This window comes from Candoia aspera, chromosome 2 (assembly GCF_035149785.1).
Source record: "Candoia aspera isolate rCanAsp1 chromosome 2, rCanAsp1.hap2, whole genome shotgun sequence".
Classification (NCBI taxonomy): domain Eukaryota; kingdom Metazoa; phylum Chordata; class Lepidosauria; order Squamata; family Boidae; genus Candoia; species Candoia aspera.
Window position 1 is genome coordinate 156,616,623 of NC_086154.1, and position 17,566 is coordinate 156,634,188.

A 17,566-nucleotide genomic window follows, 5' to 3' on the forward strand; every position below is an offset into this window, starting at 1 on the left:
AATTCAGGGCAAGCCATCTAACATCACAGTGATCCAAATATACGTCCCAACCACAAATGCTGAAGAAGCTGAAGTAGAGCAGTTCTATGAGGATCTGCAGCACCTACTGGACAACACGCCTAAAAGAGATGTTATTTTCATCACAGGAGACTGGAATGCTAAGGTGGGCAGTCAAATGACACTTCGAATTACAGGTAAGTATGGCCTGGGAGAACAAAATGAAGCAGGACATAGGCTGATAGAATTTTGCCAAGACAATTCACTCTGCATAACAAACACTCTCTTCCAACAACCTAAGAGACGGCTTTATACATGGACTTCACCAGATGGACAACACCGAAATCAGATTGATTACATCCTTTGCAGTCAAAGGTGGCGGACATCTGTACAGTCGGTAAAAACAAGGCCTGGAGCTGACTGTAGTTCAGATCACGAACTTCTTGCACAATTTAGGATCAGACTAAAGAGATTAGGGAAGACCCACAGATCAGCTAGATATGAGCTCACTAATATTCCTAAGGAATATGCAGTGGAGGTGAAGAATAGATTTCAGGGACTGGACTTAGTAGATAGGGTCCCGGAAGAACTCTGGACAGAAGTTGGCAGCATTGTTCAGGAGGCGGCAACAAAATACATCCCAAAGAAAGAGAAAACCAAGAAGGCAAAATGGCTGTCTGTTGAGACACTAGAAGTAGCCCAAGAAAGAAGGAAAGCAAAAGGCAACAGTGATAGGGGGAGATATGCCCAATTAAATGCAAAATTCCAGAGGTTAGCCAGAAGAGAGAAGGAATTATTTTTAAACAAGCAATGCGCGGAAGTGGAAGAAGACAATAGAATAGGAAGGACAAGAGATCTCTTCCAGAAAATTAGAAACATTGGAGGTAAATTCCAGGCCAAAATGGGTATGATCAAAAACAAAGATGGCAAGGACCTAACAGAAGAAGAAGAGATCAAGAAAAGGTGGCAAGAATATACAGAAGACCTGTATAGGAAGGATAACAATATCGGGGATAGCTTTGACGGTGTAGTCAGTGAGCTAGAGCCAGACATCCTGAAGAGTGAGGTTGAGTGGGCCTTAAGAAGCATTGCTAATAACAAGGCAACAGGAGACGATGGCATCCCAGCTGAACTGTTCAAAATCTTGCGAGATGATGCTGTCAAGGTAATGCATGCTATATGCCAGCAAATTTGGAAAACACAAGAATGGCCATCAGATTGGAAAAAATCAACTTATATCCCCATACCAAAAAAGGGAAACACTAAAGAATGTTCAAACTATCGAACAGTGGCACTCATTTCACATGCCAGTAAGGTAATGCTCAAGATCCTGCAAGGTAGACTTCAGCAGTTCATGGAGCGAGAATTGCCAGATGTACAAGCTGGCTTTAGAAAAGGCAGAGGAACTAGAGACCAAATTGCCAATATCCGCTGGATAATGGAAAAAGCCAGGGAGTTTCAGAAAAACATCTATTTCTGTTTTATTGACTATTCTAAAGCCTTTGACTGTGTGGACCATAACAAATTGTGGCAAGTTCTTAGCGGTATGGGGATACCAAGTCATCTTGTCTGCCTCCTGAAGAATCTGTATAACGACCAAGTAGCAACAGTAAGAACAGACCACGGAACAACGGACTGGTTTAAGATTGGGAAAGGAGTACGGCAGGGCTGTATACTCTCACCCTACCTATTCAACTTGTATGCAGAACACATCATGTGACAAGCTGGGCTTGAGGAATCCAAGGCTGGAGTTAAAATCTCTGGAAGAAACATTAACAATCTCAGATATGCAGATGATACCACTTTGATGGCTGAAAGCGAAGAGGAACTGAGGAGCCTTATGATGAAGGTGAAAGAAGAAAGTGCAAAAGCTGGCTTGCAGCTAAACCTCAAAAAAACCAAGATTATGGCAACCAGCTTGATTGATAACTGGCAAATAGAGGGAGAAAATGTAGAAGCAGTGAAAGACTTTGTATTTCTAGGTGCAAAGATTACTGCAGATGCTGACTGCAGTCAGGAAATCAGAAGACGCTTAATCCTTGGAAGAAGAGCAATGACAAATCTCGATAAAATAGTTAAGAGCAGAGACATCACACTGACAACAAAGGCCCGCATAGTTAAAGCAATGGTGTTCCCTGTAGTAACATATGGCTGCGAGAGCTGGACCATAAGGAAGGCTGAGCGAAGGAAGATCGATGCTTTTGAACTGTGGTGTTGGAGGAAAATTCTGAGAGTGCCTTGGACTGCAAGAAGATCCAACCAGTCCATCCTCCAGGAAATAAAGCCAGACTGCTCACTTGAGGAAATGATATTAAAGGCAAAACTGAAATACTTTGGCCACATAATGAGAAGACAGGACACCCTGGAGAAGATGCTGATGCTAGGGAGAGTGGAGGGCAAAAGGAAGAGGGGCCGACCAAGGGCAAGATGGATGGATGACATTCTGGAGGTGACGGACTCGTCCCTGGGGGTGCTGGGGGTGTTGACGACCGACAGGAAGCTCTGGCATGGGCTGGTCCATGAAGTCACGAAGAGTCGGAAGTGACTAAACGAATAAACAACAACAACGATCACTAGTGTCTCTATATATGCACAGTCTGTTTGATGTAAATTGGCATCTCCATCAGTGTTGAGAGCTGGGTTGGTGTAGTGGTTAATGCATCAAGCTAAAAACCAGGAGACGGAGAGTTCTAGTCCTACCTTAGGCACAAAACCAGCTGGGTGATCTTGGGCCATTCTCAGCCCTGGGAAGGAGGCCAGAGCAAACCACTTCTGAAATCTTGCTAAGAAAACTGCAGGGACTGGTCCAGGGAGTTGCCAAGAGTCAGTGCTGACTCGAAGGCATTTTTTGTTTTTTTCCATCAGGGTTGCTTCTATTATATTTGCAGATCTTACAACTTACAAATGTATTTTTCTGTGGGACACTCCTCCATAGTGCTATTCATAGTTTTAGTAGCACTGTATTTCTATTTCCTCCCATTTATAGTTTTTTCCATGTAACTACCAAAAGTCATAAAGGGAATTTTATGTCTCCTTTTTTCTTAATGATTAAAAAAAAAGCTTGAGATTTTGGTCCAACTCCTCAGAGGAGAGGGTTGTTTTCATTAGTCTCATGTTAGTCACAGCTACAAGGGCTAGGAAGTGACACTACAGAATTTGTTTTTTATCTTTTTTTCTTCTATTTGTCAGAAGACAAAGAGGCTGTGGGATCCCTATCTATCTTACATGCTGGAATTAGAAAGAAATTGTTTCATACTGTGTATCTCCATATGTACTTAAAAAATTAAGACTGGAATTTTAGAATTTAAAATACTCCATTAAGTGGTGAAAATGAAATATTTCTAGCTTACGGAATTTATTGTAATTTAATTTGCTTTAAAAGAAAGGACGTTTTCCAGTAAATTAGCCACTGCTATACTTAACACAGAGAGGTTCTTTTTATGTTAAATGAAAAAAGCACAGAGAGGAAGATAGACATGATGCGTGAAGTAAAGTTCAAAATGGCAGAGTATTTCAGGTTCTTTTTTCTTCTTCAGTAAAAGACTGCCAGTGAACAGCATGTAACGATTGCCTAAACCCAAATACTCAGTCTCACAAGCTCGGGCTTAAAGATAACTGATTTATTAAAGGAATAGTATGCAAATACAGAGAAAGCTGAGAATGAGCAAAAGCGCGCCAAATACAAACTAAATACCCTCGCTTCAAACCCAATCCCGCCCCTCGCCCCACCATAGCAACCACCCCCTCCCAGGTGTTGGCAACCGTCACACATCGGCCTGGGAAAGTAACCTTGAAGACATGTCATAACCCAAACATACATTCCTGCAGAACAGCAAGGAGATTACCGCCTGGCACGGCTGAAATTCCCCTCCCCGCAAATGACAGACACGGAACAGGAGAGTGACATGTGAAACGTTACGATGTATTCCAGACATTAGAATGAGAACATGACATATTGCCCCCCCAAAAGAAATTAAACTAAGCAGCAAGTTCATGCGGCCAGGCAGAATAAAGACGGGCGAAGTGATTTTACAGTGTGGGACACGCATCAGCACCTATACATAGGAAGACACGCATCAAAGAATCCACATGTGAAATGCTCCCATTCATCTCTACACAAGATCTAAGCATTGGCATGAAAATATTAGCGATGCAGATATTAGCATTGAACATTGCGATCATGACAAAACGCAAGGAACAGGTTACAGTGGTTAAACAGCATATAAATGCAAAAGGCTAAACAGCATGAGAATGCTAAAGCAAACCACAGAGCCCCGCCCCTCCACTCAGTCTGGAGGGACATGCTTCCAGCAAACAAAGCCCTGAAACCCACCCCTATCTCGCCCGAAATCCAGGATTTCTCGCTGATCGCCAGCCTCGCTCGGTGGGTCCACCTCCTCCGCCCTCAGTGCGATGAATGCGTCGCCTTCTTCCTCGGGCCCCAAGGCGGGCTGTCTCATCTCGGCCTCTCTGCTGCATCCCGCCCGGCCGCCGCCGCTCTCCACGCAGCCCAGGCCCCTCGAGGCCGCACCCTTCTTGGCGCTGACGCAGGCAGGAACGATGGCTCTCTCCCGCCGCGCTTGCATCCCGTGGAGCAGTGCCATCTCCAGCCACAGGAAGTTCCTCATCCAGTCCCGCTGCGCCTCTGAGCGCTCGCACCGCAGCTCGGCTTCGGTCAGCAGGAACACCCACCACTCCAACGAAAATGCCGATGTGCCGCCCTCCTTCGCCGGAACCATGCAGCCACGCCGCGTCCCAGCCAGGGCCATTAAGGATGCCAGCCACTCCGGGGACCACACCGGGGCGCCGCTCTCCACCTCCAAACCCATCCCCGACTCCGGAACATCGCTACCGGCCACCGCGCTGAGGTCGCTCCCCCGCGACTCTGCCCGTTGCGGCCTGACCCGCCGATCAGCGAATTCCACCTCCAGAAACGTGGGGTATTGGGGTCTCCAGGTGGCATGAGCTAGCCCCGACCGAGCCTCCGCCACGCCGTCCCCGCTGGAGCGCTGTTGGGCCCCGATTCCTCCATCCATTGTTAAAGTCATCGCTAGCTCTCCCCTTCACCAAAGGCTTGGATGGGGGCTAGCGGAAAATTTCATTATGATTCTCAGCTTTATGTAACGATTGCCTAAACCCAAATACTCAGTCTCACAAGCTCGGGCTTAAAGATAACTGATTTATTAAAGGAATAGTATGCAAATACAGAGAAAGCTGAGAATGAGCAAAAGCGCGCCAAATACAAACTAAATACCCTCGCTTCAAACCCAATCCCGCCCCTCGCCCCACCATAGCAACCACCCCCTCCCAGGTGTTGGCAACCGTCACACATCGGCCTGGGAAAGTAACCTTGAAGACATGTCATAACCCAAACATACATTCCTGCAGAACAGCAAGGAGATTACCGCCTGGCACGGCTGAAATTCCCCTCCCCGCAAATGACAGACACGGAACAGGAGAGTGACATGTGAAACGTTACGATGTATTCCAGACATTAGAATGAGAACATGACACAGCAGCAGTGAAGGTGAGAAGTAGGAAGATAGGTAGTGCTCCGTGCGCTGAAGACATTTCCCCCCCACATTTACAAGAGGAAAATGATTGAAATGCTGTTAGCTGGGCAAAAGTCTCTCTTAGGCAATTAACATTGAAACAAAGGGTTGGACAGAAAATTTATTTAGACCATCAAACAGTAAGTCAAGCCAAGTAATCACTGTACAGTAGGCACAAGAAAAAAACTCAAATATTGTTAAATTTAAATCTAAAAAGAGACTTGCCTACCCAACAGCATTTTAATCCTCATTGCTGAGTCCGCTGGCATATGTCATCTCATGTGTTCAATAACCATTTCATGGCCATAAATACTTCTGCCTGCCTCCACTCCCTTGGGCATCTCTTCCCAGAAAAATTAATCTTTAGAAAGTTTGCCTCACTATCACGATAGGGTCTCACCTACTTGGACAGTCTACATCTAGCAACTTTCTGCCATCAAGCCAACTCATGTAGATTCAGTCAAAACTCAGGGACACGTTTTAATCTGCATAGCATTGCCCTCTGGCTGCATGTGCTCTTCATGCTGCTTTTCCTGTAAAGGAAGCTCATTTCCTTCTGAAAACTAGCATATCTTTAAAGGGGTATCTGAAACTATACCTGACAGCATGTCCAATTTTTTGCTTGTTGGTTTGTTTTAAGAGTATAAAAATTGAAGAATTTTGAATTGAAATGTGTCCTAGGGTGAGATACTTATAATTAGAGTATAAACACTCAGACTTTAACTTTTTTTAGAACTCTGTTTTGAAAGACATGTATGGAGAATTAAAGAATTTCAAGTCTTGGAATTCGTTCAGACTGCCCAAACTGAATGGGGCTCATGGTCTTTACACACAGTAATCCATTCAGGTTATCTCCTCCATGGTTTGGTGCGACCACAGATTTGAGAGGGAATCCATAAAGCAGGAAGTAGAAGTGCCTTGTCACACAAGAGACAAAGTGCAATTTCCTCAAATGGCAAAACTCCTCATTAGGCAAGCATGTTCTCTTTTTTGTTATTTCAATCTTGCAAAACTTCGTCTTAGGTTAATGGTGTTTCCCATGTCTGTCTGCAAAAGATACAGGATGATCCATAATGTGGAGCTGAACATTCTGTTTCTTCTAACTGGTATGTTTTCCCTTTTCTTCTACCTTCTATCCAATTCTGAATGCTATCATAAAGAAAAGGAAAGTGGAGGGCGTATAATTAGCATGGTTATCGTAGGAAAGCTCTTACTGTTTTACCAAGATTTGAACTCTTAGAGGAGACAGTGTGAATGGAAGGTTCAAGGGAGGGGTTTCCAGGAAGAACCATTGTGATGGAGGGGATGGGGGGTAGCGGCTAACAATGAGATGTATGTTGAAATCCTAATGTTAGAATCCAAAGCTCCCTGTCCTCAGGTGATGAGTTTACTTTGAACTTAGGTTCAAGCAAGGATGGTTATCGAGATGGTTGGCACTGATTTCTTCATAACAGAAAGTTGACTTGTTTATGACATTTTGAGATAGGCTAATATTAAGCCTAATACATATCTCATTTCTAGAAGCCCCTGTTTAAAATATGCAAATGATGTCTACTTTAAATTTATCCTGGGCAACAATTCAAAATCTATAAAACCTATCTTATGAAACCAAATAAATTATTCATAATTTAATACTTTATGATTAATTTATTTGGTTTCCCAAGGTAGGTTTTATAGATTTTGAATTGTTGCCCAGGATAAATTTAAAGTAGATATCATTTGCAGTTTGACATATAGACCAGCCTTCTGTGACATAGTAATGCTGAGAAATAAATTGAAATCAATTGAAACAGAAATATGTACCTACTGTAATTATGGAATCAGAAAACCTCAGGAAAAAAAGCTGCCATTACTTGGAACAGTGCCCCAAGGCTGCCAATTTTTTGTTTTACTATCAGCATGTTAAGTATTCCCCCTAAAGATACGGTTGAGGCAGAATAATGGAATTGTACAATCGTTTTACATAAGGCAAATGGCTTTTTATTTTCCTTGAAATTTGGAAAATTTCTTTGGCCAGATCTAAACCGGCCAAAGAAAAAGGTGTATCATTTCAGGGGGGAAGGGATTACCTCAGACCTCTTGGCTTCAATATAAGTAAAAGTGGAACCATAGAAGAAGTGTAATAGAAGCATGAGATCTGACCAAATGAACAGAATTTTCTATCCCAAGAAAATGAGAGAAAGAAAACATATTTTTAGTAAAGATTGTGGGAGGGGGAAGGTTAAAGAACACTAAGCATTTTTTAGAAGATTACATGTATTATCGCAAGCCATTTTTACATAGAAGATTCAGAGAGCATTATAAGATGAAACTGAAACAGTTTTGTAAAATAAACACTGATGAAATAAAATGTATTTTGAAAAAGGACAAGAGAAGCTAAAACCTAACAGCAGCAACTAGAAAAAGGTGTTTGTGGCACTTCTACCACATGGCTAGGACCATCTGAATATCCATTCTGGCTCTGTCTGATATTGCAATACCATTGAAATGATTTATTTCTGGCTCTGCAATGGTGCCTTTATAGACATTGTTGAGAAGGGATCGCCCCATTACCAACCACTGCGGAAACCTGAACCATAAACGCAGCTGTTAGGGAAAAAATGCTGACATCACCTTCAGCTTTAACACATTAACAATAAACACAGTTTTTAGGGGAAAAAAAGTGCTGACATCAACTTCACAGCTTGTAACAGGCTTTTTAAGAAGAGGAATGGTAGTTTAGTAGCCAGGAAGCTTTTATGTTTTCTGTTTGGTATTGTTTGGTAGACAATCAGAGAAATGCACACAACAATTATTACTGATTATTTAAATTTAATTGTTAACTATACTTAATTGAGTTTATTTGGCAGGTGTTTAATAACCTTCCTCTTCTAACACATTAAAAAAAAAATTATGGGTTGGCAATGAATTTTGGAGGTTTCTAGGACCACCCCCAAGGGGACGCGGTGGCGCTGCGGGTTAAACCGCTGAGCTGTCAATCGGAAGGTCGGCGGTTCGAAACCGCGCGGCGGGGTGAGCTCCCGTTGCTAGTCCCAGCTCCTGCACACCAAGCAGTTCGAAAACATGCAAATGTGAGTAGATTAATTGGTACCGCTTCGGCGGGAAGGTAATGGCGTTCCGTGAGTCATGCTGGCCACATGACCCGGAAGTGTCTATGACAACGCCGGCTCCAAGGCTTAGAAACGGAGATGAGCACCGCCCCCTAGAGTCGGACACGACTGGACTTTACGTCAAGGGAAACCTTTACCTTTACCTTAGGACCACCCCCAAGATTTTGTGGGGCTGTACTTTGCCAAAAACAAATGGCTTCCTAACTACCACACTTGTTTCTTTAAAAACACAATTCTGATTTATTTTATTTTTTATTTATTATTCACATTTCTATCACCGCCCATCTCCCCCTAAAAGGGGGACTCTGGGCAGTTTACAATAAAATTCACCTTAAAACCTCAACATCATAAAATCACCAAGTCAACACCTACAATACTAAAATACTAAATAAATATAAATATTGAATCCAAGTGGGAGATTTCCATTCGGTAGGGAGAACTCTACATTACCAGCCACACCCAAGAAGAGCTATTGCCCTTCCCATCCCAGGCGAGGCGGCAGAACCAGGTCTTCAAACCCTTCCGGAAGGTCGGGAGTGAAGGGGCCTGCCTCACCTTGGGGGGTAGAATGTTCCACAGGGCAGGCGCCACTGTAGAGAAGGCCCACCTCCTGGACTCCACCAGGTAGAATTCCCTTACCAGCAGGGTTCACAGCATGCCCTCTCTGCATGTCCAGGTAGGATGGGTCAATGTTAAGGGGATGAGACGGTCCCTCAGGTAGCCTGGTCCCATGCCATGTAGGGCTTTAAAGGTGATAACCAACATCTTGAATTGGACCCAGAAGCAAACTGGAACCCAATGCAGCTCACTCAGTAAAGGTGTTACATGTGCTGATCTTGGAGTACTCATCACTGTTCGCGCAGCCGCATTTTGGACCAACTGAAGCTTCCAGATACTCTTCAAGGGTAGCCCCATGTAGAGTGCATTGCAGTAGTCTATATGGGATTTGCTGAAAATACTGACAAGGCTGATTAACACCTTTTCATAAACTGAGACCTTGCCAAAATAGCAAGAGTTGATGCCCGTAAATATGTTGTTTTCCAAGGTTTTAATGCAATGTTTATGAACCTTAGTCCTTCACATCTTGTTTTGTGCTGTTTTAGGCTGTGTGGCAGCTTTCAGCCGATTTCCCTCTCCACTTATTCTCCTGGATGTTCTTTCTGATGATGTGACTGAAGGAGATTCTTTCAAGATAGCATGTTTTGCACCCAGGAAATATGTGGATGCTTGGTTTTTTTTGTTCAAGGAGAACGAATCGAAGGCACTGAAGAGTTTGCCTGCTGCAGAGGCTCAGCATGCTGTTACCTTCCTTCTGGAGAATGTCAAGACTAGTGATGGGGGCAGGTATAGATGCCAGTACGGGTTCTACAATGGGAGCCAGTTGCAGGAGTCTGAATTTAGCCACATCCTGGAGATTACAGTGAAGGGTAAGCATTTCTCAAACTAGATGAGCAAACATTTGAGAGGCAGGATGGGCAAGAGTTGTACTTGCTCTGTTTGGAAATCTTTACTCCCATTTTTAATGTACAGTGAAACTTTGATATAACAAACCCTCAGTTAACAGGCATTGGATGGAACACCACAAATTTGCATTCACACTGAACTCCTGAAATAATGGACAAGTCTGTTGTTTCTGAAGTTTGTCCAGAAAACAGAGGGGTTTTTATTATTATATATGTGAGTGTACATCTTTACATAATTATTCAACTGATATTTTATTTCATTTGTGTCAATTTGTATATTTGCATAAAAACGTCAATTATGTAATTACACCAATGGTGTAAATTACATTAATTACATCAGTTTGGATTTAACAAACATTTGGATTTAATGGACACCCTTTTACCCCAAATGATCTGTTAAATTGAAGTTTTACTGTAAATTATTGATGGCAAGAATAGTTAATGTTTTCTCACCTGGGAGCTGCATTTCCTTTTTTTTTTGTCCTGCTTGAAGGCCACAATGCTTCTGTTCTGAGGCTGACTTTTTCAGACCTTTGGGGGGATTGGGAAAATGTAAGGGGCAACATGGATATACCCCCAAACACAAAACAGGAAAATGATCTGATTTCAAGAATAGCTGCCCCATAAGCCTTCTCAGCCCAAAAACCCAAATGGAAAAAAGATGCTGGGGATCTTGCATAGTCTGTGGGCCATGAATTGCCTGGAAGCATGGAATCATGAAGGATTTCCTCATAGCTACCGCACATAAGCTTCATTTCCCTGATAACGGTTTATTTTTCATTTTTAGGAATAGGAAATGATTTAAAGATTCCCTCATGCTTTAAGATGAGCTGGGAAATTTGTAGGCCACATGTAAACCAAGTGCCCCATTTGCAGCCCACAAAGTGCCTTAAAACCCCCAGCCAAACGGGGCTGATCTACAAGGGTTGTTGTTGTTTATTCATTCAGTCGCTTCTGACTCTTTGTGACTTCATGGACCAGCCCACGCCAGAACTTCCTGTCGGTCGTCAACACCCCCAGCTCCCCCAGGGACGAGTCCGTCACCTCTAGAATATCATCCATCCACCTTGCCCTTGGTCGGCCCCTCTTCCTTTTGCCCTCCACTCTCCCTAGCATCAGCATCTTCTCCAGGGTGTCCTGTCTTCTCATTGTGTGGCCAAAGTATTTCAGTTTTGCCTTTAATATCATTCCCGCAAGTGAGCAGTCTGGCTTTATTTCCTGGAGGATGGACTGGTTGGATCTTCTTGCAGTCCAAGGCACTCTCAGAATTTTCCTCCAACACCACAGTTCAAAAGCATTGATCTTCCTTCTCTCAGCCTTCCTTATGGTCCAGCTCTCGCAGCCATATGTTACTAATCATATTACCATATGATCTACAAGGGTAAGGGCCCCAATTTCTTCCCTTAAACTTTTCACAAATATAAAACGTGGTCCAAATACAAAAAAAAGTGCAAACCCACATTTTCTTTTACATGGGTATATCCTTTTCCAAGGGTGGGGGGAGGTATCTAGTCATCTCTTCTTGCATTTCAGCATTGCCTGCCTGCCTGCCTGCCTGCCTGCCTGCCTTCCTTCCTTCCTTCCTTCCTTCCTTCCTTCCTTCCTTCCTTCCTTCCTTCCTTCCTTCCTTCCTTCCTTCCTTCCTTCCTTCCTTCCTTCTTTTTTGAATTTATTCATCACCTCCTCCCCATCTGATCCTCCAAAATATAACTCCAAAGGTAAATGCTGCAGCAGAGGCTTTCCCTGTCAAGAGTAGCTTTCCCTACCACAGGGCTTCCAGGCATGTTCCCTCTGCAACCTTCATTCCTACCCAGCAGGAACAACAGAGGTGTCCAGCTTGGTAAGAGTACCCTCTCTGAAAAGTGACCAACAAGGGTTTGAGAAGCAGATTTGAGGGCAAGCCATGCTGGGCTCCCTGCTTGTAGCTTGGCAGAAGCTATCCAGACCTTGGACATTTCCCCCCCGCTTTCCTGTGGTTTAAAGGACATCTATCCTTGTTTTTTCAGCTCTGGAAGTAGGCAGCTGTTGGTTATTAATACAACCAATGTTTCTGACCCAGGAAACTCCAGCTCCCAATGTAATTCCCACAAGCAGGACCACTGTGGGGAAGATGGAGCTTATTAAAATGCATAGGGGCAAATTTCTGCATCTGGGGCAGAATGGGGGTTGGGAGATGCGGAGGGTGACTGGGAAAAGAAAGAGAACTGTCTGCTTTCACCTATAGGAAAGGAAAGATAAGGATAAGGAGGCCCTCCTGACTTACTACCTTCTTTAACTATATCTGACCTTTCCTCCATTTCCAGGTGCAGTCTGGATTCTCCCCACTGCCCTTTGTGTCTCTGGAGTGCTGCTTTTGGTTCTGATCCTGTTTGCAGTTGTGGGAACAATTAGATACCGTAGGTGGAATGCAGGGACTGGGTGGCTGTTTCAGAATGAACTCTGACTAAAACAGATGCTGCCTAAGATGGAGACTTCTGGGACATTCTTCTTTCATGTTTAACCTTTTGACATATACTTGGAGAACAATTCAGCCAAAGCAGCTGTTCTCTGTGACTGCACACCCTACAGGCTTTGTCATCCAATGCACAGCAAAGCTATGCACTTGGACAAAAGGCTATCATGTTTGGCAAACTTTTCGGCTGTTGTGTTCAGAAAAAAAAAAGAGCCATATGTATTAACATATAGCCAGTTGTTACTAGTTTCTGCTGTGTGTGAGCATGGATGCGTATAGGGGATGTTTTTGTTCTAAAATTATAAAGTGAAGACATATTTTTCTCTCTTAATTTTTATCTTAATGGCATCAATGTATGCAATGTAAGAAAAAGAAAAGAATGAATGTTCCCCCTCTGTGGCTGCCAACTTTAAAAAACTGAATATTAATCTTCTTTTTGCCTTCCAGCCTTTCAGCAGGAATGGCCATCCATTTTTTTAAATGGAGACTTTGGGTAACCATACTGTCAGTCCATTGCAGAGAAGTGTTTTCTGTATTACTTTCCCATGCCTTGATTTTTTTTTTACTGTTCATAATAAAAAGCAATTACAGTGGCAGCCCATCCAGTGTGGACTGGCAGGAAGATAATTGTATGTTCTAGAATTAATTATTTCCTGTTTATTACTAATTATTCAGATAGTTTCATCTGTGAGAAAAGAGGAAGTTTTAATTATTCAATTCTCTTTTTACAGCCAGATAAATAATTATTTATGTGTAATTTACTTTAATTAGTATGATTTGATTGTACTACAAATATGATTTAAAATAAAGGAACAGATTAATAAAATACAGCACAGAAATAGGCTGCAAACTTATCTAGAGGGCAAATACCGATGTATTTGATATGTACAAGGGCCAAGCCAGGAATTCTGAAGGGGATAAAAGATTGAAAGACAAATTTGTGTGTGCCTGGGGGAGCTGAGGCAAGGGGGCGTGGATAGAGATGTGGTAGAGGTAGATGGTCTCCTCATGAATGGGGCAGCATTCTGGAGTCATCGTGGAAGCAAAGGAATATCAGGAGTAGGCACAAAAGAAAGCTTTAAATAGACACATTCAGAGCACATTGCTCTTTGATCTACCATTAAGACTGCACTCCTCAGATGGATGTGCCAAACTTTTACCTCGTAGTATTTATAATGCTGCTTCCTGATACATCCCCATTTTCCTTTTTCTACTAGTTAAAAGAAGAAGAAAGAAGAAAAGGTGAGAGAAGCTTACCCTCAATTATGGAGCTCAAAAGTTGTGGTGGGGTCAAGTGGCCAGACCTCTGCTTGGCTAGAGCAATGATGAGTCCTCCCTTGCGGGATGCTTCCCATGAAGTACTGGCTTTGAAGAACATGTTCCCCAGCAAATTGGTACAAATTAGTGAAGGGCTGCCAGGGGGGATTGCTGCCTGCTCCCAATAGCTGTGGCCCACCCATTTCTATTTAGTTTTTACAGACCATGAGTCTTACTTTGGTGCTTGACACAGGCAGGTTTTCTTCTTCCCCTGTACCGAACGTCCCCCTTCCACTGCCCCATTCAAAGTCCCCCAGCAGCTTCCTTCAGAGCCAGTGAGGCATTGTGGGATGGCCAAATATGCTCATTGGTTGATACTGCACTTTGTTTGCTTAGGGAGCTGGAGTCCTGCTGGGCAGAAACAAGCTATCCCACCACAGGTACCGTAAAATGAAGCTGTGCTTCCTATCAAAGCTCGGCGGGAGGGGAGGTGGGCTATCAGCAGAGAAGGCCAGAAGTCACAAATCTTGGCTTGGAATGAGTCCCAGTTGGAGTTCAGAGGTGCCCCTTCCTTAGTTCCCAAATAGGGTTCTGTGACTTTGATCTTGACTGACATGTAAAGGAAGTGAGCCCTCTCAAGGAGCATAACGACACAAGATTTTGCAAATCTTGGCTTATTTTAACTGTCAGTGTAATATTTAGGTTAGAAATATTTGCGAAGAAACACATATGAGATGAACAAGACTCAGCAGAAGCAGGCTGTTCAGGTATTGGAAAGAAAGAACTAGGTATGAAGCTGGTGGCTTAATTTAAATTTAAAGAGAGCCTGCACTCTGTGTCCTGTTCCCCACAACAGAAAGGGAACATGAGCAACATCTCTGTCTGGTCATATCCCATGACCCAGCTAATTACGTGAGGGTGATAGTGGCTGCTAATGGACTGGCAGCCTCAGAGGAAAGTTTGTGAAGGAAAAGAAACCCCCAGCAATGAGGCAGTTTCTCAGCAGAATATTCAAGAAACTGATTGTAAGAGAAAACAGCAAACTTGATAGCCTAGTTTTGGATAAAAGTCTCTGGAATCACTATCCCAGACTGGAGAGCAGAAGGTCTCTGGCACTGCTCAAAAGTAACCCTCTTCCCTGCCTAAACCCTTCTCTCATTCCACTGTGCCTTCTGTCTTTTGTTAGCTGTCTTCCCACAGCCATAAGAAGATGCAGATTGTGTTTAGAGAGAACCAAATATGTTCATTTTTATTGAGATTATGAAAAAGCATAATTTGTAAAATTATGCAAAAATCAGTAAAAGAAATTAAGCTGATGTCATAATGAGCAATAATCCTACTGCCATGTGTCATAAGATGTAATAACTTCCTTGAAAATATATCTGTTGAGGTTAAGATGTTTGTATGATTGAATTCTTGAATTCCCAGTAACGTTATTCACGTTGCTTCTTCTCACAGAGACATCCTTTGACAACTCTATGTTCACCGTTTCAGAGGTAAGCTATCAAATGAAGATTTGGTGGGTGGGACACTTTTCACTTTCAGCAGTGGAAGTGGAAGGGCTGTTTTGAACAAGTAGCTCCATACCTTGCTTAAGATGTATGTATGTAACCTCACCAGTGCAAGTGAGATTTAGTTGTACCTGTCCTCATGCTTTTATCCACCGCTCACCCTTTTTTGGACTCTTTTACTTTCTCATCTTTTGATCTTTTTATCCCACAAGAAATCAAACCAGGAAATCAAACCAGCAGTAGAAAACCCAGGTGCTTCAATCTCCTCAGCCACGGGCCCAAGACTTGTATCCAGAATCGCCCTGGAAAAGCCAGATTTCTCCACATTCAGAGCTTCAGAATGAAATCCCAATACTTTTGTACCAGTGCCAGCGACATCATTCCTCTCCTCTTCCAGTATAAATGGAAACAAAATTGGGTGTTTCTCTCCAGAGGCTCTTTGTCATGAAATCTGTACATACTGCTTCTCATCAGTCACACCCTCTGTTTCAGACTGTTGGGTTTCCTAAGTTGGAAGGAATAGGACAATTGAGGATGCTTATAGCTCCAGGTTTCTACAGCTCTGGAAGTAAATGCTGATGAGACTGGGAGAAGGGAAAATGTAAACAGAAAACACATTGTTGAGTTTTCATTCACTAAATGCTGTTGCTTTCCACAGTTGCATGTCTAAGGATATATCATGAGAGCCAGTATGATGTAGTGGTTAAAAACAAGGAATGGGAAGACCCAGATTTTAGTCCTCCCTTATGAACAGAAGTCAGATGGGTGATTTAGGACCAGTTACTCTCTCTCAGTCCTAGAAAACATCTATCATCAACCCACACTGGATCAGTGTGGTATATTACGGTCTATAACCTTCAGTGAAGAGATCTTCATCCTGTAATGGATTGAAAATACACACACATGGTCATTTTTCCTGAAAACGTATCAGATAGTCTTAGTATAAAAGTATAAAAGGAATTAGATATCCTTCTACACCAGATGTTTTGCTCAATTTTTCGAAGCAGAGGGAAGGAGAGGCACCTGCAGCTAGTCACATTGATGCCAAAATGTGGGTTAAAATGTCAGGATGAAAATTCTGCTGACAAATACAAAAGGAGTGGAGTTTGAATTGGAATATTGAGATGCATGTTTCATTGTTTGTCCCCTGTGGACAGACATGGTGGGAAGTTCAGAATTTCTTGGATCAAAAGCAATAAAGGTCTGTGACACCTTAAAGACTAACATATTTATTAAGGATGAGCTTTAAAGCCCACCTCATCAGATGCATGCCTATCCTCATTAATAGGTAGAAGGAAAAATGGTAAACAGGGAAAACCACATGTCTAACTGGAACAAATTAAAAATATTAAATGCATAAAACTGCTGGTTTAAAATGTATCATCAGACTTAATTCAATCAGACTCAATTCTAGTTTGTGGGGTGTTTTTTTTTATCAAAAATTGAATTCATTGCTAATGTGACTGAATAATTCCTACAATTTCCTGTAAATAATTGGCTTGTATCGAAAATGCAATTGTTAACTTTTACGTTTCAGAGACATTTGCCTCCAAGTGTTACTGTTAATTCCTGTATTGGGGTGTATGTGAATCCAGTCTGAAGAAGTGATGCAAGTCTTACTTTGTTTTAAACTTAGTTTGTTGAATGAGCCACAGTAGATGGGTTCATACAGTATGCTAAATCAAAATCCAATAAAGCATGTTATTGCTTGGCATGGTGTGTGGACTCAGCTAACGAGACCACAGCCCTGGACCAACCCAAAGCCTGCCCCATTCTTGGCTTCTTGTTTTCAGCAGGTGGCCTTAAAGCGATCATCTAAGAGGAAACTGGAATCTGCAGTCATTTCCATCTATGCATCTGATTGGAGAGACAACCTGACTTACTGGGCAAGCTTCTGTGGTCCAGATAGGTTCTTTGCTTGAACATTTAAAAGCTAATCTATTTGCTGTCTTGCACTGACAGCAGAAGAAGCAATGTTTTATTGTCAGTAATACTGTAACCCAGTTCAACAGTCTTTGCCCACCCCCATATTCCTCTGCTGTTTTTGAACGATTTCTTAATTTGTGGCAAAGATGTTTAAATGTTCCTGCTCTTCTTCCATGTCCTCCGAAGACTAAAAATACAACTCATTCTTTTGCATACGTTCTGTGAATTGCAGCTATGTTTCCCTCCACTATCTCTAGGCTCTCAGTGTCCCTGACAATTATGGGATATATCCCTCCTT

At 42.7% G+C, this 17,566-nt stretch overlaps 1 protein-coding gene across 1 annotated transcript; it reads left to right on the forward strand.

Annotated features, from left to right (window-relative positions):
• The first annotated feature begins 9,314 nt into the window (after positions 1-9,314).
• C2H19orf38 (chromosome 2 C19orf38 homolog) lies at positions 9,315-17,483 on the forward strand. The gene is made up of 8 exons (XM_063293033.1): positions 9,315-9,335; positions 9,906-10,086; positions 11,790-11,840; positions 12,426-12,518; positions 13,792-13,816; positions 14,228-14,271; positions 15,290-15,327; positions 17,139-17,483. The coding sequence occupies exons 1-8, from the start codon at positions 9,315-9,317 to the stop codon at positions 17,262-17,264; spliced, it is 579 nt and encodes a 192-aa protein (XP_063149103.1). The 3' UTR covers positions 17,265-17,483.
• The last annotated feature ends 83 nt before the right edge of the window (positions 17,484-17,566 follow it).